Source organism: Argopecten irradians, chromosome 12, assembly GCF_041381155.1.
Source record: "Argopecten irradians isolate NY chromosome 12, Ai_NY, whole genome shotgun sequence".
NCBI classification, from domain to species: domain Eukaryota; kingdom Metazoa; phylum Mollusca; class Bivalvia; order Pectinida; family Pectinidae; genus Argopecten; species Argopecten irradians.
In genome coordinates, this window is record NC_091145.1 from 17,619,945 (window position 1) to 17,647,214 (window position 27,270).

At 35.7% G+C, this 27,270-nt stretch overlaps 1 protein-coding gene across 8 annotated transcripts; it reads right to left on the reverse strand.

Annotated features, from left to right (window-relative positions):
* Positions 1-4,091: 4,091 nt before the first annotated feature.
* LOC138304676 (peregrin-like) lies at positions 4,092-26,700 on the reverse strand. 8 transcript variants are annotated; one of them, XM_069244876.1, is made up of 18 exons: positions 26,541-26,700; positions 24,583-25,259; positions 23,407-24,272; positions 22,847-22,885; positions 19,913-20,066; positions 19,223-19,354; positions 18,431-18,559; positions 17,844-18,032; positions 15,632-15,749; positions 15,361-15,453; positions 13,636-13,749; positions 13,184-13,417; positions 12,240-12,815; positions 11,591-11,686; positions 8,628-9,203; positions 8,072-8,178; positions 6,663-6,805; positions 4,092-6,352 (listed from the first exon to the last, which is right to left on the reverse strand). In XM_069244876.1, the coding sequence occupies exons 1-18, from the start codon at positions 26,683-26,685 to the stop codon at positions 6,142-6,144; spliced, it is 4,599 nt and encodes a 1,532-aa protein (XP_069100977.1). In that variant the 5' UTR covers positions 26,686-26,700; the 3' UTR covers positions 4,092-6,141. The 8 variants fall into 8 exon arrangements, 7 of the variants coding, with proteins under 7 accessions (XP_069100977.1, XP_069100976.1, XP_069100979.1 ...); XM_069244875.1 differs by having other exon boundaries at positions 19,223-19,366; XM_069244878.1 differs by lacking the exon at positions 22,847-22,885.
* Positions 26,701-27,270: the final 570 nt, after the last annotated feature.

Genomic DNA, 27,270 nt, shown 5'->3' on the forward strand with positions numbered 1-27,270 from the left:
TCTAAGTTGCTGCTAAATAACTGAAAATTATATTATTATTACTAAAAATGAAATTTTATTAGTCGTAGCATAAAAACTAAAGTAAACAACGTTGAGTTCGTTTTCGGAAAATGGCGTCAGGTTACCATGCATGGCATTAACAGATCGGGCGGGACGATGGATCCCCGTTATATCGAGGAGACAACCTGTACTATAGTAAGGTGAGCTATCTTATTATCGATTCCTTTTTACTACCTGTGACGCACTGGTGTTATTCTCCTCCGACTGTATCTACAGAGTTGTCAAAAAATAAAACACATATAAAAACATATCAATAAATTTTAAATTCCAAAATGTGAAACTGATCCAAACACTTGAAGAAAAAATGCACCAAGTAATATTTTTCTGTCGATATTTGTCTGATAATTGTAGTTTTCATTACGTAATCTTACTTCCGCGTGCGTAATTGCAGCATTACCAGAACGTGCAGCAGCAGATCGACTGACAGCGCGTGTAAACACTATCTGTGTAGGTATGTCCCGCCAAGATAAATGGAGAGAAGCCATGGTTTTAATTGGGTTATATTCATATAAAACATATTCTCTCAATGCGATAGTAATTGTAATACGTGGTTTTTAATTTCTTCACGTTATGAAATTTCAAACAATATTTTCCCCAAGAAAGGGGGTGGGTGTTTCCTCTTGAAAATATTTAAATGGGTGGCGATTAAAAAAGAGATAGATCAAAACGAAGGTAAAATTAAGATACCAATACACATCAGCTTATATCTCATAATTATTTACAGAATGGCCTCTTCATTTTAAAGAAACTTTGTTTTATTTATTCTGTACTTATGTTTTTAATTGACGGTGATACTTAAATAAAATATTTGAACTTCGAGCTTATCTTGCTTAACATAACTTTTGTTCCATAGAATAATATGTCAAGTGATCGTAAATATGGTACTGTGTTTATGATATTTTAGTTGTTTTGGAGAAAGATTAGAGAAGGCACACGATGTTTGAGTTTTGGAGAACGAATACGATGTTTTAGTTGGGTTGGAGAAGGAATATGATGTTTCGTAACAACCCCCCTCGGGCGCCCCGTACCCACAGGAGGTAATTGATATACTTTTTTTCATATATCATTACATATAATCATTTTACATATCTATAAACAGTGGTGTCGCTAACAGGAAATTATTGAATACGCAAATAAAGGGTATCCTCCTGGAAATATTATGATAAAGAACGACTGAGATGAGTTTTACGATGGAATTTGAGTTTTGGTGTATGGGGGGTCCGCGGGTCTTCCACGGGAAAGAAATACGATTTAGAATGGCAGAGATGAGTTTTACGGCGCATTTTGTTGAATTTGCGAGCGCCGAAGGCGCGGGATTTTGGTGTTTGGGGGGTCCGGGGGTCTGCCTTGGGAAAAATTACGATTTAGAATGGCAGAGATGAGTTTTACGACGCATTTTGAGATGAGTTTTATGATGTATTTGATGAATTTGTGAGTACCGAAGGCATGAGATTTTGTTGTTTTGGGGGTCTTGGGTTCTCCTCCGGGGACAAAAATTAAGATTTAGAATAGCTGAGATGAGCTTTACGATGTATTTTGATGAATCTGCGAGCTCCGAAGGCGCGAGATTTTGTTGTTTTGGGGGGTCCAGGGGTCTCCACCGAGAAAAAATATTACGATTTTTAATGGCTGTGATGAGTTTTATAATGTATTTTGCTGATTTTAAATCGTTCCTAACACGATAATTTTTCTATTTAAAGTTACCTGCATTTAGAAATTCGTCATATCATTATGCAACCCTGCTCGATCTGAACATACCGGATTCACACCATCGGCACATTGTTGTGTAACTCAAAGTAATGATGAATTGAAGACATATAAACAAATTAATCTTTTAAGAAGCATTTTTTTAAAATAGTATAATCCCTTGATGTACATTTTTAGTCTAGTTCGTGTGTTTTGAATTTTCATTATTAAAGGTTTGAACATTACGTGCTTGAACGTTTTAGGAAACGCACCGCGCAGCGGAAAATTTTCTAAAATTAAGTACAAAAATGTGCATGAGGACCCTTTTTTCTTTCAAATGTGCATTTTGAGGACATTTCACCCGGCGAAAATGGGGGGGGGGGGGGCAAAAAGACATGTTTGCCCCCCCCCCGTCCTGGGGAACGGGGGGCAATTGCCCCCCTGCCGCCCCTGGTTGGAATACGTTGAGAGCGGCTGGTGTCGCGTCATCCTCGATACTCCATAGGTTCTGATCAAATACGATCTCTACACCCCTGGGCTATCTCATAGTAAAACTGGAGGCAACCGAACAGAACAGGAAATGTCTTTTGATTTATATCAAAAGAGCGGTATAACGGTACACTGTGGTTGGCTGGGTGACTTTGAAGCTGAACGTCAGAAAATCTTTGCAGGCCTGTGATTGGTCAGATATTTTCTTTTACTACGAGATAGTCCAGGGGTGGATATAACGTCAGTTATATGGTAACCCCTGGAGTATCGAGGATGGTGTCGAGTAGGAATTTTATGCTTCTGGAAAATGTTTGGGTGTTCTATAGAAGGAGCGACTATGATTGAGATTGAATTGATGGTGTTGGAGTTTGTTTAAAGTATGTTGGCATTGGTTAAAATAGGCATATACACTTTTGATAGACAACGCGAGATAAGTATACATAAAGTGATATTGGGGATTGGTTCATTGAATGAAAACGTTACAACTGTGTTTCAGTGATATGAAGCATAAGGAGTGTTTTATTCAAACTACAAGTACAAGGAGTTTTCTCAGACCGGCAAAAAGTTCACATTGACGCAGTTCACAGCATCAACGCCAACATCATCCCAAGTAACTGTTAAATTGTCGGAGAAAATTAGGAATGATGTATGTAATGGTTTTATCTACCTGTTGGTTGCCTCTCCTAAATTCCCGTCCTCTGGGAGTGTGTTGCCTCCCGGGGTAACCGGGTCCATCTCATCCCAATTGTGACGCGACACACACACACGTTCGTCTGCCTTAGTCGTTAGATGTCGATGAATTTTGTCATGTGACTTTCTCTGTGCTTTTCACTATCACACTCACCTTGCGTTACAGATAACATATCAACAGAAAACAATATCGGCGACATGTTGTGACCCTCACTGTATACTTAGTGTATCTTCACTCCTCAGAGAAGTTACGAACCTTTAAAGACCCACTACCTTTCCGAAACGGGTTTTAATGTTTAAAATGGGAATGTAAAACGAAATTGGTAATTTTGTAGAGTCGCAAAAGTTATGAGCTTACCGTTAATACTACACTTATCATCACCTTCTAAACAATTTAATTACAATAAAATAAATGATGATTTTCATAACGCGGGTCGCAAGTTAGTTCACGATCACTGCGCCAGGCGAAAAAACAGTGGTATCTTTTCTGTTGTAACCTCAGGCCATTCATTTATATATTCTGATGTTTTTTATGATTTTTACAAAAAATTGTTTCGGAAAGGAAGTGGGCCTTTAAAGTTAAAACTAAAAATGTCAGTTTTTACCACAAGTAAAAACTTCAAAATGCAGAAAACGTACGAGACCATTTTGACAGGTAGCTCAAATGTACATAATTTAAAAACAAAATGATGATTTTGTAATGTGTTCTGATGACAAGCTATATTTGTCGATCTTAATCAGCATTGAGAGCAGATCTAGGTTATGTATATGAAGTCAAGGTTGTGGTCCACATAGATAACGGACAATCTAGGTTATGTATATGAAGTCAAGGTTGTGTCCACATAGATAAAAACGGCACACATAAGCCAGTATATAGAGGACCCAGTTTCATCAACTAAGAAAATTCCTAAATTTCCTTGATCTCAATTTCTTCAAAATATAGCATTACAGAAGACAACTTTTAAGGGTATTCTCTCCCAATTTCTTCAAAAGATAGCATTACCCTAATTAATTAAGAAATCTTAAGGACACAATTTCAGTAATAGCTTTCCTATGGAAAATTTTTAAGAAGTCAAAGTAAAGAATTTTGTGGAAACTGGGTCCTTAAAGTATTGTGTTATAGCTAGGAAATAAGATGATGAAACAAAAATCTTCAAACAAGTATAATAATAATAATACAGTATTTATTAGTTTTCTCAATATTTGATACAAGACTTTTTATGTACAAATAAAATATGATGTTTACAAACTGTAGTTATACTAGAGTATGTTCAACAGTTGTACACAGGGTTCAATAAGGAATCATTTTGACATAAAACAATATGACTAATCGATGGACCATGTACAGAAGGTGAATGATACGCGACTCATAACGACTACTGTACATGAATATTTATATATTACTTTTTCTAACAATGAAACAGGGGATGGCTGTAATAGAACTATGAACACAACAATTGAAACTTCATAAAGTATTTGTTTACAATATAACAAACATTTAAAACAACCACCCGACTGAATAATGATCAACACACGGACACAATGATGGGACACTTTAAGAGTTCACCTTCAACAAGACTAGATACAACACAGGCAAGTTTCTCTACTCCTCAAGTGACAAGGCTTCAGTTATTATGATTATCTTGTAATAATTTATTTGTAAGAAAAACTTTTTTTTATAATATAATGATTACGAAATAAAATATCATAGATATTCAAATTGATATTTAAATATTTGTACTCCATAGAAGTTACCAAAGTTATCAAAATATGCACTCAAAAATATTTGATTTATTCATTAATATCATATATTGATTTACAGCATCTAATTTCATAACGAAAGTAAGGTATGATAGAATAGAAAAATGACAATGAGATATTTGATAAATTCAATTTACCAATTCTCCATATACGAATAAATCAATATCGAAATTCATTTCATTCTTGGACAATTATGTTAAACAAAGATTTCACAATTTAAAAGTTTACTCTTAATACACCAATACTGTTGAATTCCTTTCAAAATAAGGTGAAAATATCTTTTTGAGATAAAATCTTTTTCAGAAAAGAAAATTCATATACATTGCATCAAGAAATATCTTCCTGAAAGATCTCCTGAAACAGCATAAATGTTTCAGTTAAAACAAGATCATCAATATGTGCTGACAAGAATTCTATTTCAATTATGCTACAGTAAAAATAAACCTTAATAATAACTTACAATTGATAAATAAATTAAGACCCTCCCCTGGTTTGTGTAACATTACATTCCTCAAACTCCTATATTTGTTATGAATTGTCAGACACAAGTTTGACCTTTTGACCTCAGATGACTGCTTCTTACTCAGCATTCAATGAGGATAGATGTGACGATTGACCGAGCATCACTACAGCATGAACATATTCAACTCATGATCTTGTGTTACATTTGAAGAAAATTTGATTGATTGAATTGACTCAATATATTCGCGGACAATATCTTGATTTGGTTCAGCAGATAATGACCACATTGCCAACAGAAATTATGTTCAACTTATGAATGTAACTTAACTCCAGAAACTGTTATATCGGAAAGGAGGAAGGGCCCTATCGCTAATCAGTTACAAGTCCTGGATGTACCTGACACAATGTTTGGTGAGAGGTTTCATAGTAGTTCTTTATCACAGAGGTCAGATACCGTACACCTGGATACAACATTGATACAACAGAAACATTCAAAACTTAATACAAAACATTCAATTCTAATAGCAACTTGGACAAGATTTTCCTTCAGGTAGAAGATGGTTAAATTAATTACCAGCTAATTTTAAAGATATTTAAATATCAGTTTTTGTTTTGACCAACCAGATTTTGTATTATGACATCCCATGGACAATTGATTATCATTCATCCTCTTTACATAGCCTTTTACACACAGACACAATCATAAACCTCACACCACCTTAAACTGGAATTCCAACATTAACTTAACATTCAACCTCTTAATTAAAATATTTAACAGTCATTTCATTACCACAAATCATACAGAGAAGAATTATATAATACATCAGTTCTTTATATGAATTTACTTCTCAGGAATAGTTAAAGTTTTATCTCTGTCAGTCCCCTGTTGAACAAGATTCTCAACAATGGATTAAATAAAAAGAGGATTTGTAATGTTCACATTGTCGAGATTGAATATAAAAATATAACAAATTCTGACAGTTTGTATCTGCACTATTCAGCAAGCTCTGCCATTTCCTCATTATCCGAGTCTCCAGAGAGTGGGTTTGGTTCGCCGGTCACACTGCAACGATGGAGGATGGCCTTCTCATAAGCCTTCTGTACTGCCTTTCGCACATTGGGCTTCCTGTTCTCCAGCAACTTGGCTTTGTCCAGGCCAGAGTCGACACCCAGAGGTTCTAGCTTGTTGCGAGGAAGCCATTGCCTATGAAAGAAAAGAAATATTTTCACATTGATTACATCTGACAGGACAAACAAACAGATTTTGTCAGGAATTGAACCTAGAATTCTACCTCGTACTTGCAATACATTGCATACAATTCACAAGAATAGATCTAGTTGACCGAATCAAGTGATGGTATACAATTTAAAATTTCAAAAATTTAAACAAGCAAACGAATGAAATGATGAAAATGATGACATGCTAAACACAATATGAGCAATAGCGGAAAAAGAAACTAACATATTTACGCTAACTTAAAACAAGTTTTGAAGAAAGTGATAGTAATACTGACCATGTGCGTTTTGTGTCGAAGAAGAGAATGAGATAGACTGGCTCGTCATATTTGCGCTGAAGGAGAAGAACATCCTCTGGCGGTACAGGGATGGGAACACCATTGTGAAAATACCCAGTCTTTGGCATCTTTGGATTGATGATCTGAAATCAAACAATAACATGGATCAGAAAACAGGTGTGGACTACAAATGCATTAAAAGTAGGTTTCGCCCAACCAAATAAATGTTCTTTTTGTAAAATCCGATAAACGGAAGAAAATGTGAAAAAAACATATCAAAAATACCTCAATTTAATTTCTTAATGCCTATGAGATGGAACAAATGTGTCTTGAATACAAAATTGAAGGAAATCCTTGATTTATCACGATCGTCAAGCTGACAGGATTATATGCAAATGAAGCTGCAATTGATTGTGTTGTCAAAGTTTAGCGCATGCGCATTGTTATGCACTATAAGTAAACAAAATGGCTGAACGAAAGCGTGTGAGAAAAAAATATATATCAGAATCGGCATCAAAGAGTAGGAAATTAGAATGGAATCGGTAGCACCCTAGGATATATATCTAGGGAATGAACCTCAGTGATAGCATGTAGCAATAGAAGAAACAGAAGCCACATCTCAAGCGGAACTCGCCCGGATTCTGTTTGGACTGTGTTGCACGTGGCGAGTTAAATTTCAACACATGTGCCAGCGCACATACAGCGACAGACTAACTACATGTATGTTTGATGTACTAAGCTAGCGAAAGTATGTAAGTAACTTGAAGTGTTATAGATTATATGACATATATAAAAAATCCATCGAACTTCGATTTGTTGGTTTTTTTTTTAACGATACATGCTGTGGCAAGACTGTCACTTCTATCTGACATTTTGTTGCACGATTTCGTTTGTTGATGCGGCCTCGTTTTGGAAAAAAATATGTCATGTTCAATGTAAAGCTTGACTTCGCTCTATTTTTAGAGGAGTATTTTCCTGGTCAAGCTAGGCAACTGACCACCAATATTGTTCACTGTATGCATCGAAAATGATCTGAAGATTATATTTATATACAGGATAAATTTCAATTTCGTAAACTTTATATTTCATTGGGCGAAGCCTACCTTTAAACAAATACTCTCATCTCCATATATCACATTATCTCTCTCCAACTGACCTAAATTTCCTATCAGGGGCATAGAAACCAAAATATGTTTATGACAAACACAATTACAACAAATCAATGGTCATAACATAGTATTTTCATGCCTGTCAATGTTCCCATAAATGTTTATGTGTATAACGATTTATGCTTATAGTGAATGAATTTTGATGGTCATCAGAGGGTCATTATAACTGCAGTAGTAAACTGATTAATAATTTCTTAATTTCAAATCCAAATGAAGTTTGAACACAGTGTTTATACCTACCAGAGCAGGATACCATGGGTAGCCTCTACATTTCGCCCATACAAGGTCTAATGGTTCTAAAGGAATCAATTCATCGGAGTCAACACTTGTACTTCGGTGAGCTCGTGCTGAAACAACAAATACATGTCCTTTTTATAAATTATTGAAAATAGAAAGCCTTCTTACTTGTAGATTTGGATAAATAAATGCTGAATATTACAATTCAACTTTCAATGAATTTACTGCATACAGTTTTACCTTCTACTATCGTTATTTCATTTATGTACTATTATTAACTCATTACTGTATTGTCTTTCATCAGCAAACTTCCAGTCTGAAATTAATATCATCATCAATATTGTTTCTTGTTTAAATCTTTGAATGTCAAACCATGTGTTGAATACAACATATGATTGAAAATCTGTTGTAAAGTAATGAAACTCAACTCAAAAACACAAGGCCAACTTGAAACAAACGGCCAGAAACAGTCAAAACAAAAACATACAAACACCACAAACCAACCAAGCCAACCGACAACAGGAACACGTCTTAATCAACAGTGTTGGATCATATCTACCTACTATCTGTTTCTTTAAGCCAGCGAAACGTTTCCCTTTTATAGCATCCTTGTAGACCTGCTTCCCTGAGCAGCCAGTAGCACTAGAGGCTTTAGATTCTGTACAACACTTGCTTTGTCCGACAGAGTCACAAGATCTCAAATGCCTGACAGATATTGATGGAGGTTTGACGACAGGAACAGTGTCAAGTCTCTTTTCTTCACCAATCGACAATCTCTTAGCCAAACTACGGGTAGCTATTTGGCTGCCACAAGTTTGCTTCTCATTTTGATTTAATACAATGTGTTGACTTTTTGTATCCTTTGATTTTACACTGACAATGTCAGGACGTTTACATTTCAGCTTTTTTGATTCGCGAAGGGTCCTACCGCCATTTAACTTATCAACTTGAGCAATAGCACTACCATCCACCTCATCAGAAAGGCAGAGCTCGTGAAAGTTTGCATCTTCAACAAGCAAAGCATGCAGAGAACTAGTAGAAGCATTATAGGCCTGGACGCTGTGGGAAGCTGTAGCGGGGTTACATGCAGGAGAAGTTGGGACACCAGTCGACATGCATGGCCTCGCATCAGTAACTGAAAGTCCATCACCAAGTATAGGTTTAATATAGCAACAGACAAGGAAAAACAAGATGAAACCTTAGACCTTCAACAACAACACAAGCATCAGTCATGTTTGTTAAAACATATAATTATAAGCAATGAATGGATTATGAAAATGATACATTAAAACCATCTGATTAAATGTAGAAGTTCATATATCAGCAGCATTTTCCTGCAAAAAAGCAGAAGTATAGTCTAATATAGTCTTAAATGTAAAATGTATAAAACTTACTTTCTTCCCCTCCCCCACCTTAAATATAATGAAATTTGAGTATCTAACAGTATCACAATTCATTTCATAACAAATCCATTCATGATTGAGGTATTGATTGGAATGTGCACAAAGGAGCAGTGATTTCCCCAGAATATGTTAACAATCAGCCAGCAAAAATGGGGGGAAATCTGTGAATGGAATAAGTTAAATGGCTCTGTATGCTGGGTCTGTCCAAAAAGGACATTGCAACATTATAAAAGTTCAAAAATTCAAATGTGGCAAAGTGTGGTCCACCTGTCTACAGCCGTCTACGAGAACCTGGGGAAAACACTGTAAAGAGAAGGAGACACAATCAGGTAACGCTGTCACCCCCACAATGGACCGGGCCGCGTACAGGCACAGCCCATTTAGGTCTGTGGAGGTGAAAGAATTAACCGCAAATACAATTGGTTGTGCCAGTACTGATACATCTCTACAGGGAGTGTACATATTCGGATAGAGCAGTGACAAGATCGAAGTGTGATATAACTCATCCACCCCTGTAGACACACTTGAGCTCTTCTCATTCCAAGGATGGAACAGTTCATTACAAATGTTCAGGGGTAAATGAGTTAAGCCAGAAGGTTATACACAATAAGTTACACACAGGATCAGGGATAGTGTATTAGTGAGAGGGACAGGAGCACAAGCTAGGGAGGGACAGAGTGTACATATAGCAGTGGTGCCTTACATCATGGTGGATGGGCGGAGCTTCTTAACAATACAACAGTTTCAAGATGGTAAAATGGTTTGAGTACAGTTTGTTCCACTTTCAGGTCATTATGATGTCATATTTTGGTGAGACTCTATGACATCATAAATACCAGAAGGTAGGACGTAATAATCATACTCAAACCATGTTTTTCACAATCTTAAAACTGTCATTTTTCATATGTCTTTATGGGAAAACCCAGCATTTAAAAGCATGTTATTTTCTAACACTAGTAAAATGATACTTTCTATCAAAGGATAATTACTAATACAAGTTATGATATATTACATTATTTCAATAAAAGTTGTAAAAACAAATTCTTTAAAAAATAGTTAACTTGTTGGAATTCTTATAAGTCCTAGAACCTCCCATACAACTGAAGTATTTTTCTTTTCAGCCGGTGGACAGAATACATCTGTAAGTTTCTGATTGACTTTTCTCTGGCTGCGACACTATGGTTGAATCCATCAATTTTACCTGCCCAAACTGAAGGACTGATTGATGCAGACATGGTTAGACCATCACAAGAAGTTCTTTTACAACTCAAGTTCACAACATCAATAATAATATTGAAACTGTTGATTTGATACACACTATTAAAGAACATACCATCTTTTAATTAGTACAATCCATTTAACTTAAGTGTAAAATATGAAGTGCAGATACAGACCGATTTTTAAGAATATGCAAGTGTTTTGAATTAAAACCCAAATAAAAAAGAATTACCAACTTGCAATCAATTAAAATGACATGGACGCACAAATCATATCACAGAAAAGAAAGTTTTTGCTATAGCAAGCTGACCTTATCAGAACTAGTAATGATTTGTCAACATAACAATACTACAGATATACCAGGTCAGAAGCAGGTGACGGTGTGAGTAAACGCAATTTGATCAGAAATACACATTGTATAGACATCCATGAAGAGCTTTTATTTGTGTGGATTTGCTAGTTTGGGCTTATATACATAAAATATGATTTATTTTTCAGTCCCATAGTCTGGAATGACTACTACAACACATCCACAATATCATTTTTCAGAATTTTTAAAATAAATGACTTCTATTTTCAACATATATAAAACCACATTTCTTTTTTTTTTAGTCTTGGTTTTTTCCTCCCAAAGATGCAAACATATTATTTCAATAGAATGAAACCTGACTTTACCGAGTGACAAGCATCGACCCACTCTCTGTTATAACAGTGGGACATGTTCTAGTCATCTGTAAATTCAGGTCTCATTGTATTGAGAGTTAATCATTAATCTTCTGTGATTAGTGTTTAAAGAATATCATCTGTTTAACAGCCGAACCCTACTTGAAGCATATAGCAGCAGATTTGTGAGTATTAGTTGAATGTCTGAGAGATGGTTGGGTGGGGGCCTTTTCCATACCTTTTTTCCTAGCGGTGCCATTGGAGCCCGGGGAGTCGGAGTACTCACTCCCTGTACCGTCTTCAGAAAGCTTTGGCATTCCGTTTGAATTTAACTCTACACACGAACAGCACACAGCAAGGCATGAAAGAAGCAGGCACCAAGCATAAGTTTAACATGCCACAAATGTGTTTATCAGGTATAAAGCAAGCTAACTGTCATCTTTTTAGCACAAATTACATATTAACATTGCTATTTCACAAGAAAGAAAAAAACAACCACAGTGAAAATGTGCAAAGAAGCAAAGAAGTATTTGCAACTAAAATGATTTGACATCATATCTTGGAACAACATTTACTAACATAGGTATTAATGGGAATAATATGCACAAGTATATTTCAAGTCAAAAGCCGTCTTTAATAAATGATGTAGAACAAAATGTGGTGACAGAAAATGAATCAAAATCAGCAGTCATGGGTCAAAAAGCAGTACACACACAAAACGTTAAAGGTTTCCCAAAACCAAAATATAACACAAGTTGAATTTTGTGACAAAATGAGACACATGCCATATTAATATTAAAATGTGCAAACACAGAGATATAGTTGAACATGTATATTATGGTGAGTACGTCTGTTTACTTTTCAGTGTTAACTAGGTGATAGTTTACCTGATCGACTGTTACTGCTGGAGGTGCCACTCGACGTCTCTGAGATGGAATCATCACTAGTACTGATCATAGAGGTGCTGTCCGTTTCTGAGGAACTGCCCAGGTTGTCTGGGCCCCTGTAGACCATGAAGCTGTCCCTTTTGGTCAGATCTGGTGGTTCAGCGAATTGTGACAGTGGTTCTGTCAGAGATGAGGTACGCTTGGGAGGCGATGGTCGACCCTCTCTATCTGGTGAAGTTATTGCACTATGGGATCTTTTCCTTACTGCTGGACTGCTTGGCCCGCGACTCCTTGTAGACGGACTCATTGGTTCCAGAACAGGTGGCTGTGGTGAGTCGGACTGTTCAATGACCTTCTGACGTGGAGGTCGGCCTGCTTTTCCTTGTTTTTTGGGCGGTGTACAGGGACTACTGGGGTTTGATGTATCCTGCTTACCACGGAACACCTTCTTACTAAACAACACAGCCGTCCGTCTGTTCACTCCACTGGTTGTTGGTTGGGATGAGTTACTATCCTCGTTTTTTGATGAAACTGATGATTCTGTGGTGCGAGAGCTGTCAGATGAACGTCTTTTGTCTACAATGGGACAACAATTACTGAATATTAATAATTCTTTTAACTAGATCTATTTCTTTATTAATTTTAACTATCTAAGCAGGAGAAACAAAGTTCAGCTTTCAAACACCAGATTTGCTTTTGGTTTCAATGATGTTTTCAAACTTTATTTTTTGTACAAGAAGTGTTTCAAAAATACACATTCATTCCAGTTGAGATCTTTTCAATTCTTCCTCAGTGTCTCAGCAAAGCCTTTGAAGGCAGAATCTAATTTTTTGAGGCAAGTATGTTTCAGACACATCACTCCATACATTAAATATAGGACAGGAGGAGTAGATTGTTCAACAGAAATGCACGATATCAATAAATTTACCATCTGAATGACACACCTAATTCCTTTCCTATGTGTTTAGGTAGCACCACTGCCTCCGACTCGGACTCACTCTTGCTGCGACTTGTAAGCCTGCCCCGCCCCCTTCCTCTACCACGGCCACGCCCCCGCCCCGAGGGCGTGTCTTTAGAGGCTTTACCAGCTGACTTGTCAACAGAAGGAGATTTTGAATTACGGAGGGGTGTTTCTTCTTTTGTGTCTTCTGCCATCGAGTCATCATTTTGTTCAGATACTGCAATAGATAATATCATTGAATTCTATCATTTTTCAAGGCAAATTGTCTAGATAAATTATTTACAGAAATGCTGCATAACTGTTAAAACTTATGGATTTCTTATCATTAATGATCTTTTTCAGATTTCTCATAATCATAAACAAAATATGAATAATTCTAGTAAAGAAATTGCATGCTCCACACGTTTGAAACTTCTTAAAATAATTTTAGCTTACCTGTACCTATGCTGTCATCAAGATCACTGTTCTGCAAACCCTCTCTCTGAATAGCAAGCTTCTTTCTGACTTTGATAATCTCTTTCTTAATTCTTTTGGCAAGGCTGGACTGACCTGTGGATATCAAATAACATGAGTTGACATTTCTTTCTGTCTTAACGTCATTCTCTGGGTACAATTAGGGTTACAAATAAATGATTTTCAATGTATTATTTATTTATGATTACAAAGAGTTGCTGTTGAAACAACAGAAGTTTAAACAAAACACACACTTTAGAGTAGTCAACATGATCCTTTTATTTTCAAATTGATAATCATTATTGATCATAATGCAACCATTTCAATCTTAAAGTGAATAGTCGGGCAAAGAAAACCAGTCTTAATGCCTTCATTGGCCTTCCAAAAGTTCTCATATATTAATACGACGGTCAAGTTCTGCTTAATTTCCCAGTTCTGACCATTAAAGTAAAGAAAAGTTGAAAGCATTGAAAGCGAGGCTGCATGGAAATGTAACCACGGACATAGTGAGCCGGGAGGATGTTTTAGAATTTTCATACTTTAAATTAATTTCTTCGCACGCAGACAGATTTTGACAAGAGATTTTATTTTTCCATTTCATAAGAAATTATACTGGATACATTCACACCATTTTTACCGACTTTAGCCATCCTTGCCCGACTGTTCACTTTAAAAACATTTATAGACTAAGATAGCTATTACAACCTTTTCATTGAATACAATTTATTGTATAACTAGAAATATGTCTGTTAGACATTAGGCACTCGCTAAATACTTCCTAACCTTAATTTCCGCTATGAAATCATCCTCTGCAACAGGTATACGTAGCACTTTCGCTCATTATCCTTGGGACTATTGCAAGGAGATGGTTTACGCCATTTGTGCTTTGTAATAAATACTTACCTTTACTTCATCAGAACTTTAAATGTGAAATTACTTTGAAGTTCTTTGTTACATAAAAGTGTGTTTATTATCATATTGATATTGATACAATACACTTGTTTCGCTGTTCAAAATAATCGTCCGCTAGAACACCGTCCAGTCTCTGTGCATGTGGTGACTTACCTGTGTCATGCTTGAACGTCTTTCTGGGGTACATTAGATCTAGAGCTCAGACACTCAGACTGATATTTTATAATGTTTTTTTTCTTTTTCTGTTTCTCTTTTGCAAAGCTGTGTAATTTTATAAATATAAATTAGAACTGCAGCAAATGTGGTCTATAGTCACAGGGTTTAGTAAGGTAACGTACACCTAGGACCTAGGATGATGTGAAATAAATTAAATATGTAGCCAGTACTAAAACTTATCCGTTTCGTCACTTTCTTTTATTGACTATATAAACCTGGATTGCATTGTATTGTTTGAGAAGTTTCCAAAGTCGATCAGATGCTTAGAATATCGTGACCGATCAAGAGTGTGTATGAAATGCCGCTTGAAGTTAACAAAAAACAAATGCGTTTAGCACTGTGTAATGTCATTTTGTTAATTCATAGTAGATTATCGCTGACAAGTATATCTAAATATATGTTTTTGAAAGTTTGGTGTCACTAAATCATGGTGAAATCTATTAAACGCTATAAGACACTGACTCCTGGTATCATGTGAGCAGTTGGAATCTGCGCATAACGGATGTTCACAGACTCTACACCTGACAAGGAAAATAATAGTACGAGTACACTCGCACTAAAAACAAGACCATTAAGTACCTTTTGTGTTGTTAGCCATGTCCATCTTGTCTAAAAGGATGCGTAATTGTTCATCTAGTGGAAAACTGTCTCTCTTCTCTTGGAAACTATCAACTGTAATAGAAACAAAGCAAACTTGTACAAAACTTTGTGGAAATTGACAAAACTGAATAGCTAACATTCACATTTCGACTACATTTATATAACAACCTGGGCAATTTTTTAGGAAACACTAAATATCTTTTATCTTCTCTCAGACAAAGGTTTAACACACAAGTAAAATACAACTTACAGTCCTCTAAAATGACTGGCTCTTTCTCCTGGGGAGGTTTCTCCAGGTGTAGGCCTGTGTCTGGATCATAGCCTACTCTCTCAGCCATTCTCCTGGACGCTCGAATCACCATACCGCCCTTTGATATATTGGACAACATTAATGCATATTCCTTAAATTTTTGATAATAAAGTTCTATATTTTTTATATTATATAACAAGATTAAATGCAGAAATGTGATTTGAAATTGGTAGTTTTCATTGGTCTGTCTTAATTTGTGTAATGAACTGGACGATACAGTCACAAATGTTCCATATTTTTGGAATATTATTCTTTTTCAATGACAACTATCAAAATGAATGAAAGTGGAGTGATTTATGTACATTAGCAATTCAAATTAACATCCATTCAATTCATGTTCTTATTTGAAATAGAAGTGTAGCCTGTATATAAAATGATGAGTTTAATATGTCCCATTTCATATTCAACAAGAGATCCCAGAGGGATCTTGGCGCCCACCAAAGATTGATCTATGTCTGACAAATGAAAGAGGGATCTTTTCTCTGCTTTTCAAACTTACAATTCTTTTTTCTGCTTTTCAAACTTTAAACTATCAAAATCCAAGATGGTGGTAGCAAAATGCAATAAGCAGAACTAGGGTCCTAGAGGAACCTACATATGATATTTGAGAACAATCCCTTCAATACTTTCTGAGAAATAGCGGTAACAAACCTTTAAAACTATCAAAATCCAAGATGGCCACCGGTCGGCCATCTTGTTGACGATCAGTCCAAAATGCAATATGCACAACTGGGGTCTAGGGGAACCTACATATGAAATTTGAGAAGATCCCTTCAGTGCTTTCTGAGAAATAGCGGTAACAAACTTTAACTATCAAAATCCAAGATGGCCACCGGTCGGCCATCTTGTTGACCGATCAGTCCCAAAATGCAATATGCACAACTGGGGTCCTAGGGGAACATATGAAATTTGAGAAAAATCCCTTCAGTACTTTCTGAGAAATGGGGTAACAAACTTTAACTATCAAAATCCAAGATGGCCACCGGTCGGCCATTCTTGTTGACCGATCACCCAAAACAATATGCACAACTGGGGTCCTAGGGAACCTACATATGAAATTTGAGAAAGATCCCTTCAGTGCTTTCTGAGAAATAGCGGTAACAAACTTTAACTATCAAAATCCAAGATGGCCACCTGGCGGCCATCTTGTTGACCGATCAGTCCCAAAAATGCAATATGCACAACTGGGGTCCTAGGGGAACCTACATATGAAATTTGAGAAAGATCCCTTCAGTACTTTCTGAGAAATTAGCGGGGTAACAAACTTTAACTATCAAAATCCAAGCTGGACGATACAGTCACAAATGTTCCATATTTTTGGAATATTATTCTTTTTCAATGACAACTATCAAAATGAATGAAAGTGGAGTGATTTATGTACATTAGCAATTCAAATTAACATCCATTCAATTCATGTTCTTATTTGAAATAGAAGTGTAGCCTGTATATAAAATGATGAGTTTAATATGTCCCATTTCATATTCAAAAACGGTGAGAAAAGGTAACTAATGTCAGATACATTTTATTACATTAATTTTGCTTAATATTTTAAGTAATTTTAGGACGGCCTGTTTGCAATGTGATACGTGTGGTGCTTGCTAACGGACGGACGGACGGACGGACGGGAGGACGGACGGATGCATTATGGAAGATGGTGGGTGAAAAGGTATGTGTACATTAAGGTTGCCTTATTGTAAGTTAAGGTTGCCTTATTGTAATAGTAGAAACATGTCCATTTTGTAGTGCTATCTTACCCACACATACAACCAAGCATCAAGATATTTTTTTAGTTTCTTACCGATTGAAAAAATGTACTAAACATTATCGTTTAATTGAGGTCATATATAATTGCTGGCACTCGAACATATCAGAAACTTACAATACTTACCAGTAATCATGACTTTACATATATATATCTTCAGTAAATATATACAATTACCAGATGTCAGATAACTTAATAACACATGTGCCCTAAATTCGCAAACAGGCCATGTATCATTGTTGTTTAGTTGTATTTTCATATCTAAAAGTAGAAAACAGCTGTTATTTTAGAATTAAAAAAAAAGTTTCCAGATACATTACCAATAACAACAATCACAGAAATGGTAAGTTTGTATTTGCTGGGAGTGCTATTTGTACTGTTGATAGGTACCTGATCCCGGAGTCGAGTGGCGGACCTGTAGAACATGGTGTCTTTGGCATTATACATAAGGCAGTTATTGATGATGTTTTCAAAGTCATGCTCAAATTCATCCATTGTTTTGTACTTGTGACTCTCCACTTTCTTCCTCATCGTCAGGAAATCCATCGGCGTCTGGATATACTCCAAGTAGTCTGGCACCTTCAAAATATGTTTTTTCCTGATCAGTACAGAAGTCATTGACGATTGCCTTTCAAAGAACAATAAAGCATGTTATCTACAAATTTAACTCACCTATAATATTCTTATATCATTTAAGTGATAAAGGTAAGGAAAGAAAAGTTTGTTTGTTTGTTTAGTTTTTTCCCCCCAAGAAATACTGGATGGAATAACAGTGGAACAGTTTCTACAATCAATAGTACATTGAAACACATGAACCCTGCATAACAAAAACTTGCAATCTAAAATAAACATGAATTGAAAACTTATCTGTCTGTACATGGCCCTATCATCATCAGCAGATGTTTCTGGAAGTCTGCATGGTGGGTTATGGTTTTTTTCTCTCCAGGATTCTGATTATACACCTGGTGGTGACTTACCTCTTCCAAAGACACAGGTTCAGCAAATATACTGGCAGTATCTCGTTCCTGCAGCTGGTCCAGTGTGTGTCGGAGTAGGACTGCAAATGGCTGCAGCTGGAGCTCCAGTGCCAGCTGGTGAACTTTGACCTTAACAAAACCACACAAAATCATACAACTGAAATGAAATCTTGTCTATAATCAACATCAACTTAAGTATTGGCTATCTTATCTGATTCACCTGTGTGAAGCTAGGGCCTTTTTGATAAATATGTAAGGAAATATAATTATAAATATCAGATGACATCGCTCTTGTGCAGCTGATTAAGAACAGTTTTCTATGAGGATACAACCACTTTTAGTACAGACAAATTCATGATCAATGCTACAGGTTTTAAAGTCATTAACAATGACCTTGCACTTATTCTTGTTCTAAATTGTTTTAGACATCATTTAACAGCTATTCATTTGATATGAAGCTTTATAATTTAGGCCAGATGAAAAAAGAAAGATCTAGAGCATAAAGTCATAAAATTTGAAGCCAAGTGATGGCATGTGGTCAACTTACTACTACATGTATAACTGCATGTGGAATACATTCTGACATGCAAACACATGTTCATTAACTCATATCACAATGCTATCTAGTCCACATTTGTTCACCAGGTGATGGAAAAAAGAGGAAAAGATATAAAAGGGTTTTAATGCCTAAAGTATATTGTTTCAAAGTTGTTTTTACATTTTCACAACAGCTTAGGTCAAATGAATTCACTGTCCAAGGTTAAAGTTGATTTATAGGTGATATGGATATACCTGTTCACGTTTTAATTTCTCCCGTTTCCTGATCAGCTCCACCAGTAAGCGAGCCTTCTCCAGATCTTGTCTCAATCGCTGCCAGTACTTCAGCTGCTCCTTAAGTGCATTGCTCTGCTTGTCATTTTTCACCTTGAAATTGAACTATGCCAATTACAAGAGGTAAAGGAAACATTAGTTTGGAATAAACAAACATACAAATAAAATAGAATGGTCTTCTATAGCAATATTGATAATTTCGAAAATAAATACTGTATTCAGACCAATTTGCCCCTTGTACCTATAATAAGCACCCCTTCCTCTTTGTGAGGGATAATTTCACTTACCTCGAATTAAATAAGGCTGATACTATGAAAACCATTTATTAAAGTTTCTCTACTGATTTCTTTTGCGATTTGAATCATAGTTTACTTTGTGCAATCATTTTATTTAAATGAAGAGCCACTTCTTTTTAATAAAATATTAATGCCTGGGCTCACATTAGGTGGAATATATGGTAGCTTGTTTTATTGTTGGTAAATTAAAATTATGATATAACGCCAAAAACATTTGCTAAATAAGTATATTGCATTCAACTAACCATTTTTCATAATACATACATGCCAAAACCTGACTTCTGAACTTTAAAGTCCTTTACGTTGTCGACCGATGATTATTTTCATTTTATGTAACTCGTTAGGTAATTCTTACCTGTTCTTTATTCCTGGTCATGTGATTAGATTGTAACCTGCGTAGAAGTGGTACCCCGTTCCGTGACTGTCGCTTCAAAGTCCAATAACTCAATAATCGTGACAAAAACAATTGCTTCTTTGGGAAGACAAACAACTGACCAATCTTGGTCAACCTGAAAGGACAAAACCAAATATAGGTTTCTTCTTTGACAGTTTAAGTAAAATTCTAATTTTATCTGCCAGGTCAAATTTCAATGACCTATGATATTCAAATTCTGAATAAATGACAAATGTTGATATGCAAATTTCGGATAAAAACACAGGAACACAGATTAACAGGATGTCCATCAACTACAAACAACGTAAGAAAATTATTATTTTGGTAATCTAATATATAAGCACTTAAAACTGCAAATTATAATAAAACAAAAACACATGGTATAAATGCATCAAATAAGAGCCCAATGCCATGTAATATCACTCGTTATATGAATTCCAACAATTTCCAGTTATTCATGTTTTTTTGTTTGTTATTTGACAGATTGAAATTTACATATAACAAAGAGAAAAAGAAAGTAAATAGAGCTTCTTCTACTATATATTTTTGTATCTGCCTATGTAATTTAACAATAGCACTGATAGCAGTCTATGATGTGATAAAACTACCAAATTCAGCTGGTTTCATCAGTTATATTTTAGGTCATGCACACTCATATATCATGAAGATGGCCAAAGATTCTAACTATAATTTCAGTTATAGTACAGTTTTAATATAAACTACATATCACTGATAACGTAATTTTTTCTTTTTTCTTTTTCTTTCAGAGGCTAGCCTTACTACAGTAATTTATGATAAATTCGCTATGTCTACATTTCCACAATTACAGTACGTTGCAGACATTTATTTTTAAATCATTTAAAAAAGAAACAACTCTAATTGTTGTGTTATAAAAATTTAAAACTTTTTTTCATGAACCATTTATGATTTATATTGAGTTTATATAGCATACATATGCATGCATTAGGGCTGAATCAATATATCGATATACCAATGACAAATCGGTTTTCAGAAGGCAGCGTATCGAATATCAATACACGAGCATGCTGTATATCGCTGTATAGTTTTAACAACTCAACCTACTGTTTTCATTATAGAAAGAGAAAATTCTGAACAAAATTTATTCTAAAACATCATACAAGTAAGAGCATTTCAATCAAAAGAAAGTGTTTAAAGCATATGTGTCACCTAGATGGATTAGAAATGTCTTTTCATAACTAAAAAATGAACTGACCGACATTAATCAACACAGATGATAAACCGAATGAAATGTTTGGTAGATTTTTGTCAGGTTATAGAATGTTTTATCAAAATTGTCTTTAATTATCACAATATTCAAAACACAATTGTCTACTAAATTTGAAAAAAGGGGTCCAGTGTATCGTCAATACATATCATGTATTGTTTTAGTGTATTGTCAATACGTATCGTATCATTAGAGACCCTCCAATACCCAGCCCTAGCATGCATACGATTAAGAACTTTGAAGAAAAAGAAGTTCTATGAGGAACAATTGTTAAACTATCGATCAATGTATAATGAACATGTACTGTATTTGTCCAAATAAGCACCCAGTCTAACACCAGCACCAACACTTGATTTATTAAAATGCAAGGATACACATCTACAGCTCTCCTTTTTAGCTGAATACCTGGGTAACAATTTCAAAACAAACACCCAAGAAATGTAAGGCTTCATAAATAAATTATGATTTAAATATCTGTTATTTTTTTAAATGCATTTCAAAGCTGTCAGATGTAAGAAAAAGCATTAAAATGAATTATTTTAATAAATTACACACAATACCAAGGACCAACAACTCTGATATATTTACAACATTGCAGCAACATCTCTATGTTCTAGAAACATTATCCCAATTTACACAGTACAGTGTACCTCTGATTGCCCTGCAGGTAAGGTGTTAGAATTGTACCTGCTGCCCCTATTGCATGATCGTAAAAGGCGACTAAATTTAGGACCTTGCTTCCCTTGGCACCGCCTCACTTTTGGCCTTGAGTTGAGCATTTCCCTGTGAGGAAGGCTCTGGGTTCTGTCCCCTGGCCGAGACACACCAAAGTCGTATTTTCTGTTCCTGCTTAGCGTTCAGCATTCAGGGAGTGGGACGACTGGTTCGCCTGTTGTCAGTATAATGTGACCGTGTGGGGTGTGTTGCTTGGTGTCTTCGGCGGCATACTTCGGTGATATAGCACTATAAAAAGGGCAACAGTTCCACTATACAAGAAGACACAACATGAATATACCGCAGTCTCCTAAGGCACGCACCTTGCACAACATACACGCAACACACCGCGTACATGGGAGGCCGTCCTTACATGACCATAGCTGTTAATAGGACGTTAATTAATCAAACAAACAAATGATTTTCCTTATCATCAAGCTACCAGCTGGGTACTTATTGGGTAGTACAGTGATGGATGTATGTATGGGAAATTAAATGCTATGTGGTAATGAAAAATTTGATGTTTAAAATTGAATATTTTCATCACTATGTTATAATCACATTCTAATATTATAGGTTTCATATTTTTTTTATATCATTCACAGTATCATTATCATCTACACATGTTATATTAGAATCTTTTACAAAATATCAGAAAAAATTGCAAGTTGTAAGCTAAAACCATTCAATGGACACGATATATATCAGAATTCTATATGCTATGGATTTATAATTGGTTTAATGTCAATGAAAATGTTACTCGAATTTTGAGTCTCGAAAACGCATTAAAATCGTTCGAGATTTACTTCAGAAGTTAGAATGTAAAACATCAATTCAGCGATATGTTGGTTAGTAAATGTGATATTCATAACTCGAGAGAAGTGTGTGGCAAGGAAAGACAGACAGAAGAAAGTAAAGAAGAAACTCAAATTTACATGGATTTGGATATTACTGTGTGGATCTTGACCTTTGACCTGGAGTAAATGGAGAAAAAAAATCATTTCTTAGAAAAATTCAACAAACTTGAAGATGATTTGAACAATGAAATTAAACAAATGAGGCAATATTGTCATACAATCATAAGGTTTGACTAAATTCCTTTTAAAAATACAAATGGTTGTTGTTAGAGCGGATTTCAAATTATGATGTATAATACAGTATATCTTTACTGCAAATCACTTGTCAAGAATGTGCTCGGAATATAAAACGGGACAGTTTTCACTTTTCTCATACAGTCTAAACAACACAAAACATGCAAATCTCAGGGATTTATTCAACACAAGAGAATTAGTTGTTTGCAGTAGTTGGAACTGAAGAACACTTGCATCTCCTCAGTTATGCTGTGGTACAATTAATTGAACTACTATAAGCAACATTTCATTTGAAGTAGAAATAATTTTAGTATAGAGAGGTACAGTGAATGTGCAAATAAATCCCTGTACAATATTCAAAGCTTACGTTGTAATTAACCTTAAAACCATCTAGACCCCCTTACCTTTGCTGAGGTATAATTGGAATTGATACAACTGGCATTGCGTTTCGTTTCTCAGCTAAGATTTTTCTTGCCTTCCTCATCTTAATACGGGACTTTTCCTTGGCTTTCTTCGCTGAGGCGGACTTGTCCTCTTCTGAACTGTCTGCAAGCATGGGCATGCAGTCGGAATCAGCTGGAGTGTGGACATCACAGTAGGCAGTTTTCCTTACTGTCAATGTTGGACTGCCGCTAGCACTTGGTTCTTTCACAGGTTCAATTTTCATGTACAGCCCAGCTTGTTGCGCACACGTTACATGAAAGGCTGTGTAACAGTTTGTTTTATGACATTGTATGCAGGCACCCGTACCACGCTGTTTGCATATGTAACAAGAAAGTTTCCACCGAGCTGGCGGTATATGGTCCATACTATCTACAGGTTCAAGGAAAACAGTATTTGCAAAACCTACTTCAGGAATCCAAAGGGCACAAACAACATGTGCCCACCTTCCATCGTCAGTCTGTTTGAAAGCACCACCTTTGTTAGGACACAGACAACAATCGACGGCCCTAGAAGGTGATTGAAGGCAACGTCTACATAACCACTGTCCTTCTGGAATGTACGGCACACCATAACACTCCTGATGGACCGCGAGATTGCACATATCACAAAATAAAATAACATTACTGTTTTGACATTCACCATCCATACAGATGGTGCACACAGCATCCTCATCTATAGGGGGACCTAGGTCCTTACCAGAAGTCTGACTTTGGAAAAATGCTTCTTTCTCAAACCGATCCATAAGCATTTCAAAATCCTCCTGTTTCACTGAACCTATGCCTTCATTCTTTCTTTTCTCATTGACCAATGTGAGCCATGAATGGTCCTGTAAAATAAAGCAAGAGAATGTTTGCATCAAAGTTGATCACAAATTTTAACCAGAAAATATAAAAGTCACTTCATTTGCCTTTTCAATTATTTGACACCATTTATCAACACTTACCCGACTATTCATAAAATGTTTTTTTTTTTTTTAAATTAAATGTATAAATCATTTGGGAAAAAAAATTAAGATTTCATTACTTAGGATCAACATTTTTTCTTCCATCTTTGTCTCTGGTAGTTTAGATATTAAAATGGTTTCCACGTAACAATTCAATTTTATAATCAAGTTTCAATTTCATGATCATACTTACTTCCTCATCCATGTCATATTCAACTTCATTGTCCAATTCTTCTACCGACTTTTCAATATATCTATAGTAAGAATTTGGTCTAGGTTGAATGTTAGAAGGCTTTATAAAGTCCTCAATAACCTTATACTGGGCTTCAGGAAGCTTTGCAGAAGAGTTTGTATGACTAGGGACATTAGGTTCTTTCCTTGTTTTCGAACCATCACTTGATTTTACATGTTTAACTGGAGTTTTCTCCGCTTTTTCTTCCTTTTCGGTGTTGTGGTGATTGTCAATTTCATCTTGAGAAATTATTTCTAATGGTTCATATATATTGATTCTATGAATTCTTCCTTCCAAGTCAACTTCAACAAGACGTTGAGACTCTGCATAAGTTAAAGTTTCTCTCCTTTGTGTCTGAGTGAATTCTGGTGGAGTAGGAGAGCGCCGGTTTTGTCTGTGGTGCCAATTTTTCTTTTTCTTGTTTGAAGGTTTCTTGGCAGGAGATGCATTATTTTCTGGATTATCATGATCATAATTATACATGTGAAACTGTATACCACAATAACTCTTGTAAACCTTGCCACATGACTTCACAGGACATTCGTATGGGGGCTTGGTTGCCTTCAAGTTCTGGCAAAAGGTTTTCACGTCAAAATCGTACACCATTTTGACCTCTTCCTTCCCATAACATGAGTTACCTGTCAAGAACAAACACAAACCTTAAATGCAAGCTTATAATTATTTCATTTCAGGAAATAATTATGTGAAAATGTTTCTCCTTAAATCAAATTGTACCCCATAGTACATCAAAAGAGTAAACTTCCAATCAGTCTAGATCTATGAGGCCTACATTTAAAGAAATCAACAACTATAATAAGATTTATGTGTTATGTGATAGTATAGATAAATATTCTTACATCAAATATTACATTTAGAGCCACTGTCTTGCTTATAAATTTATTATATGTACTAATTAAACTCTTTAATCAAATGTAACAAGATAGCTAGATAAAAATATAGTGGCCATGCAGATCTAGACCAGGAATTAAACTCCTGCTACATAAATATATTGCTTCGAAAAGTATAAGAAGCATTGAAATAGTTTCAATGGTACCAATTCAGTATTCAACTCTCGTGAAAAATTTGTAACAAATGTTAAAACAATAAAGTTCAACATAAACATGAAATAGATAACTTTTAACTTGGTGTTAAACAAGTAATAACAAATTTTCTGTCTTGTTAATAAATCGTATAACATGAAAGATAAAAGAAAATCTGCAAAAAAGGTTAAATGGGCAGGCCTAGTTTTTTTCCCTTTAATTCAAATGAGATAAAATGTGCCATACTGTAGCATTGTTATGGTCCAGCATGATTTCAAACATACAGTAATTTGAGTGAAGCCTAATTTTTATTCGCTGAATAAACTTTGTTACACAATATTATCTATCAGCACATCTTTCAATATGATATTTATTTCAATGAGTTCACGAAAACATAGATTGTAGACAAGTAAGAGTAAACAACCACACAGTAAAGGCAAGCATTCGTTCCTATTTTTAGAATCAAAACATGTCTTCCTCGATTTCCGATTCCGGTGTGCTTTCAATACACAGTCTACAGAAAAATCTAGATGTTTACACCATATCTAATACAGCAAATTCAAAACAGACGCACGCATGGTGAAAATTAATGCAATACATAATAGGCGAATGCATTACGAGGAAATAGTTCAACCCGGAACCTGTCTTAACACGATCTAAACAACACACTGGCTGCAGCGATCGCTAACCAGGACAATGAAAGACAAGGCGTCCCTAAAATTACAGAGCATTTCGCACAGATAATCGAAGTTTTGATCGTAAACATAACATTTGTATGAATCCTGAGTTTATCAACACTCATCTCGTGAAAGTTTTTGATAAACAGATATCTGAAAGCTGTTGAATTATCGAATTTTGCAACGGGCAAGCCCTACTCACCAGGCGTCTTCCATGATATCGGTAACACTGCGCATATTTCTGCGCATGAACAGCCGGTACGAACTATTTCCGGTTTTCTGGCGGGAATCGATCCACAGCTCGCAGTGCTGGGCGGACCAAGGTCATGTTGGCCTGCAGAATTCATTTCGTGCTGCCAACGCCAGACAGAAATGAACGCAGCTAGCTAGCAAACCGGGCTGAGTACATGGATAATGTGCTGGGTAAATTAAAGATAAACCTATACCGTTGTAAATAGACACTATTCACGGTGTCCTTTCATTGAACCAACGGCACGTGTTCACCGTGCTGCCGCATTTCAACAAAACCTGTTTGATGCGGCGCAAAATAAGTGCAACTTGTTGCCGTGTTGTTTATTCTGATGCGAAATATGGCTCTACATATCGAAGACAAAAATATGCTTTGAGCATTTTGCTTCGACAGTTCACACGGATCCTTGGGTTTCCTGAGCAACTTCGATCAAGAGACGTAAATCAGCCATACTTGTACAATCTACTGACAACGCTGTGCTGCATAACTCGAAACACCGATCAATGACGTAAACACGCATATTCATATAATAAATGACGCTTTTTACCGATAACAAGGACTAAGGCTGAGAGGTGCTTCCCTTGGCGTCTTGCTTGGCGTTTTAGTGATGGAAGTCGTATTTTCAGGGATTGCGGGAAGATCTAGTTGAAACATAATCTGGTGATCGATTTCTTTATGCGAA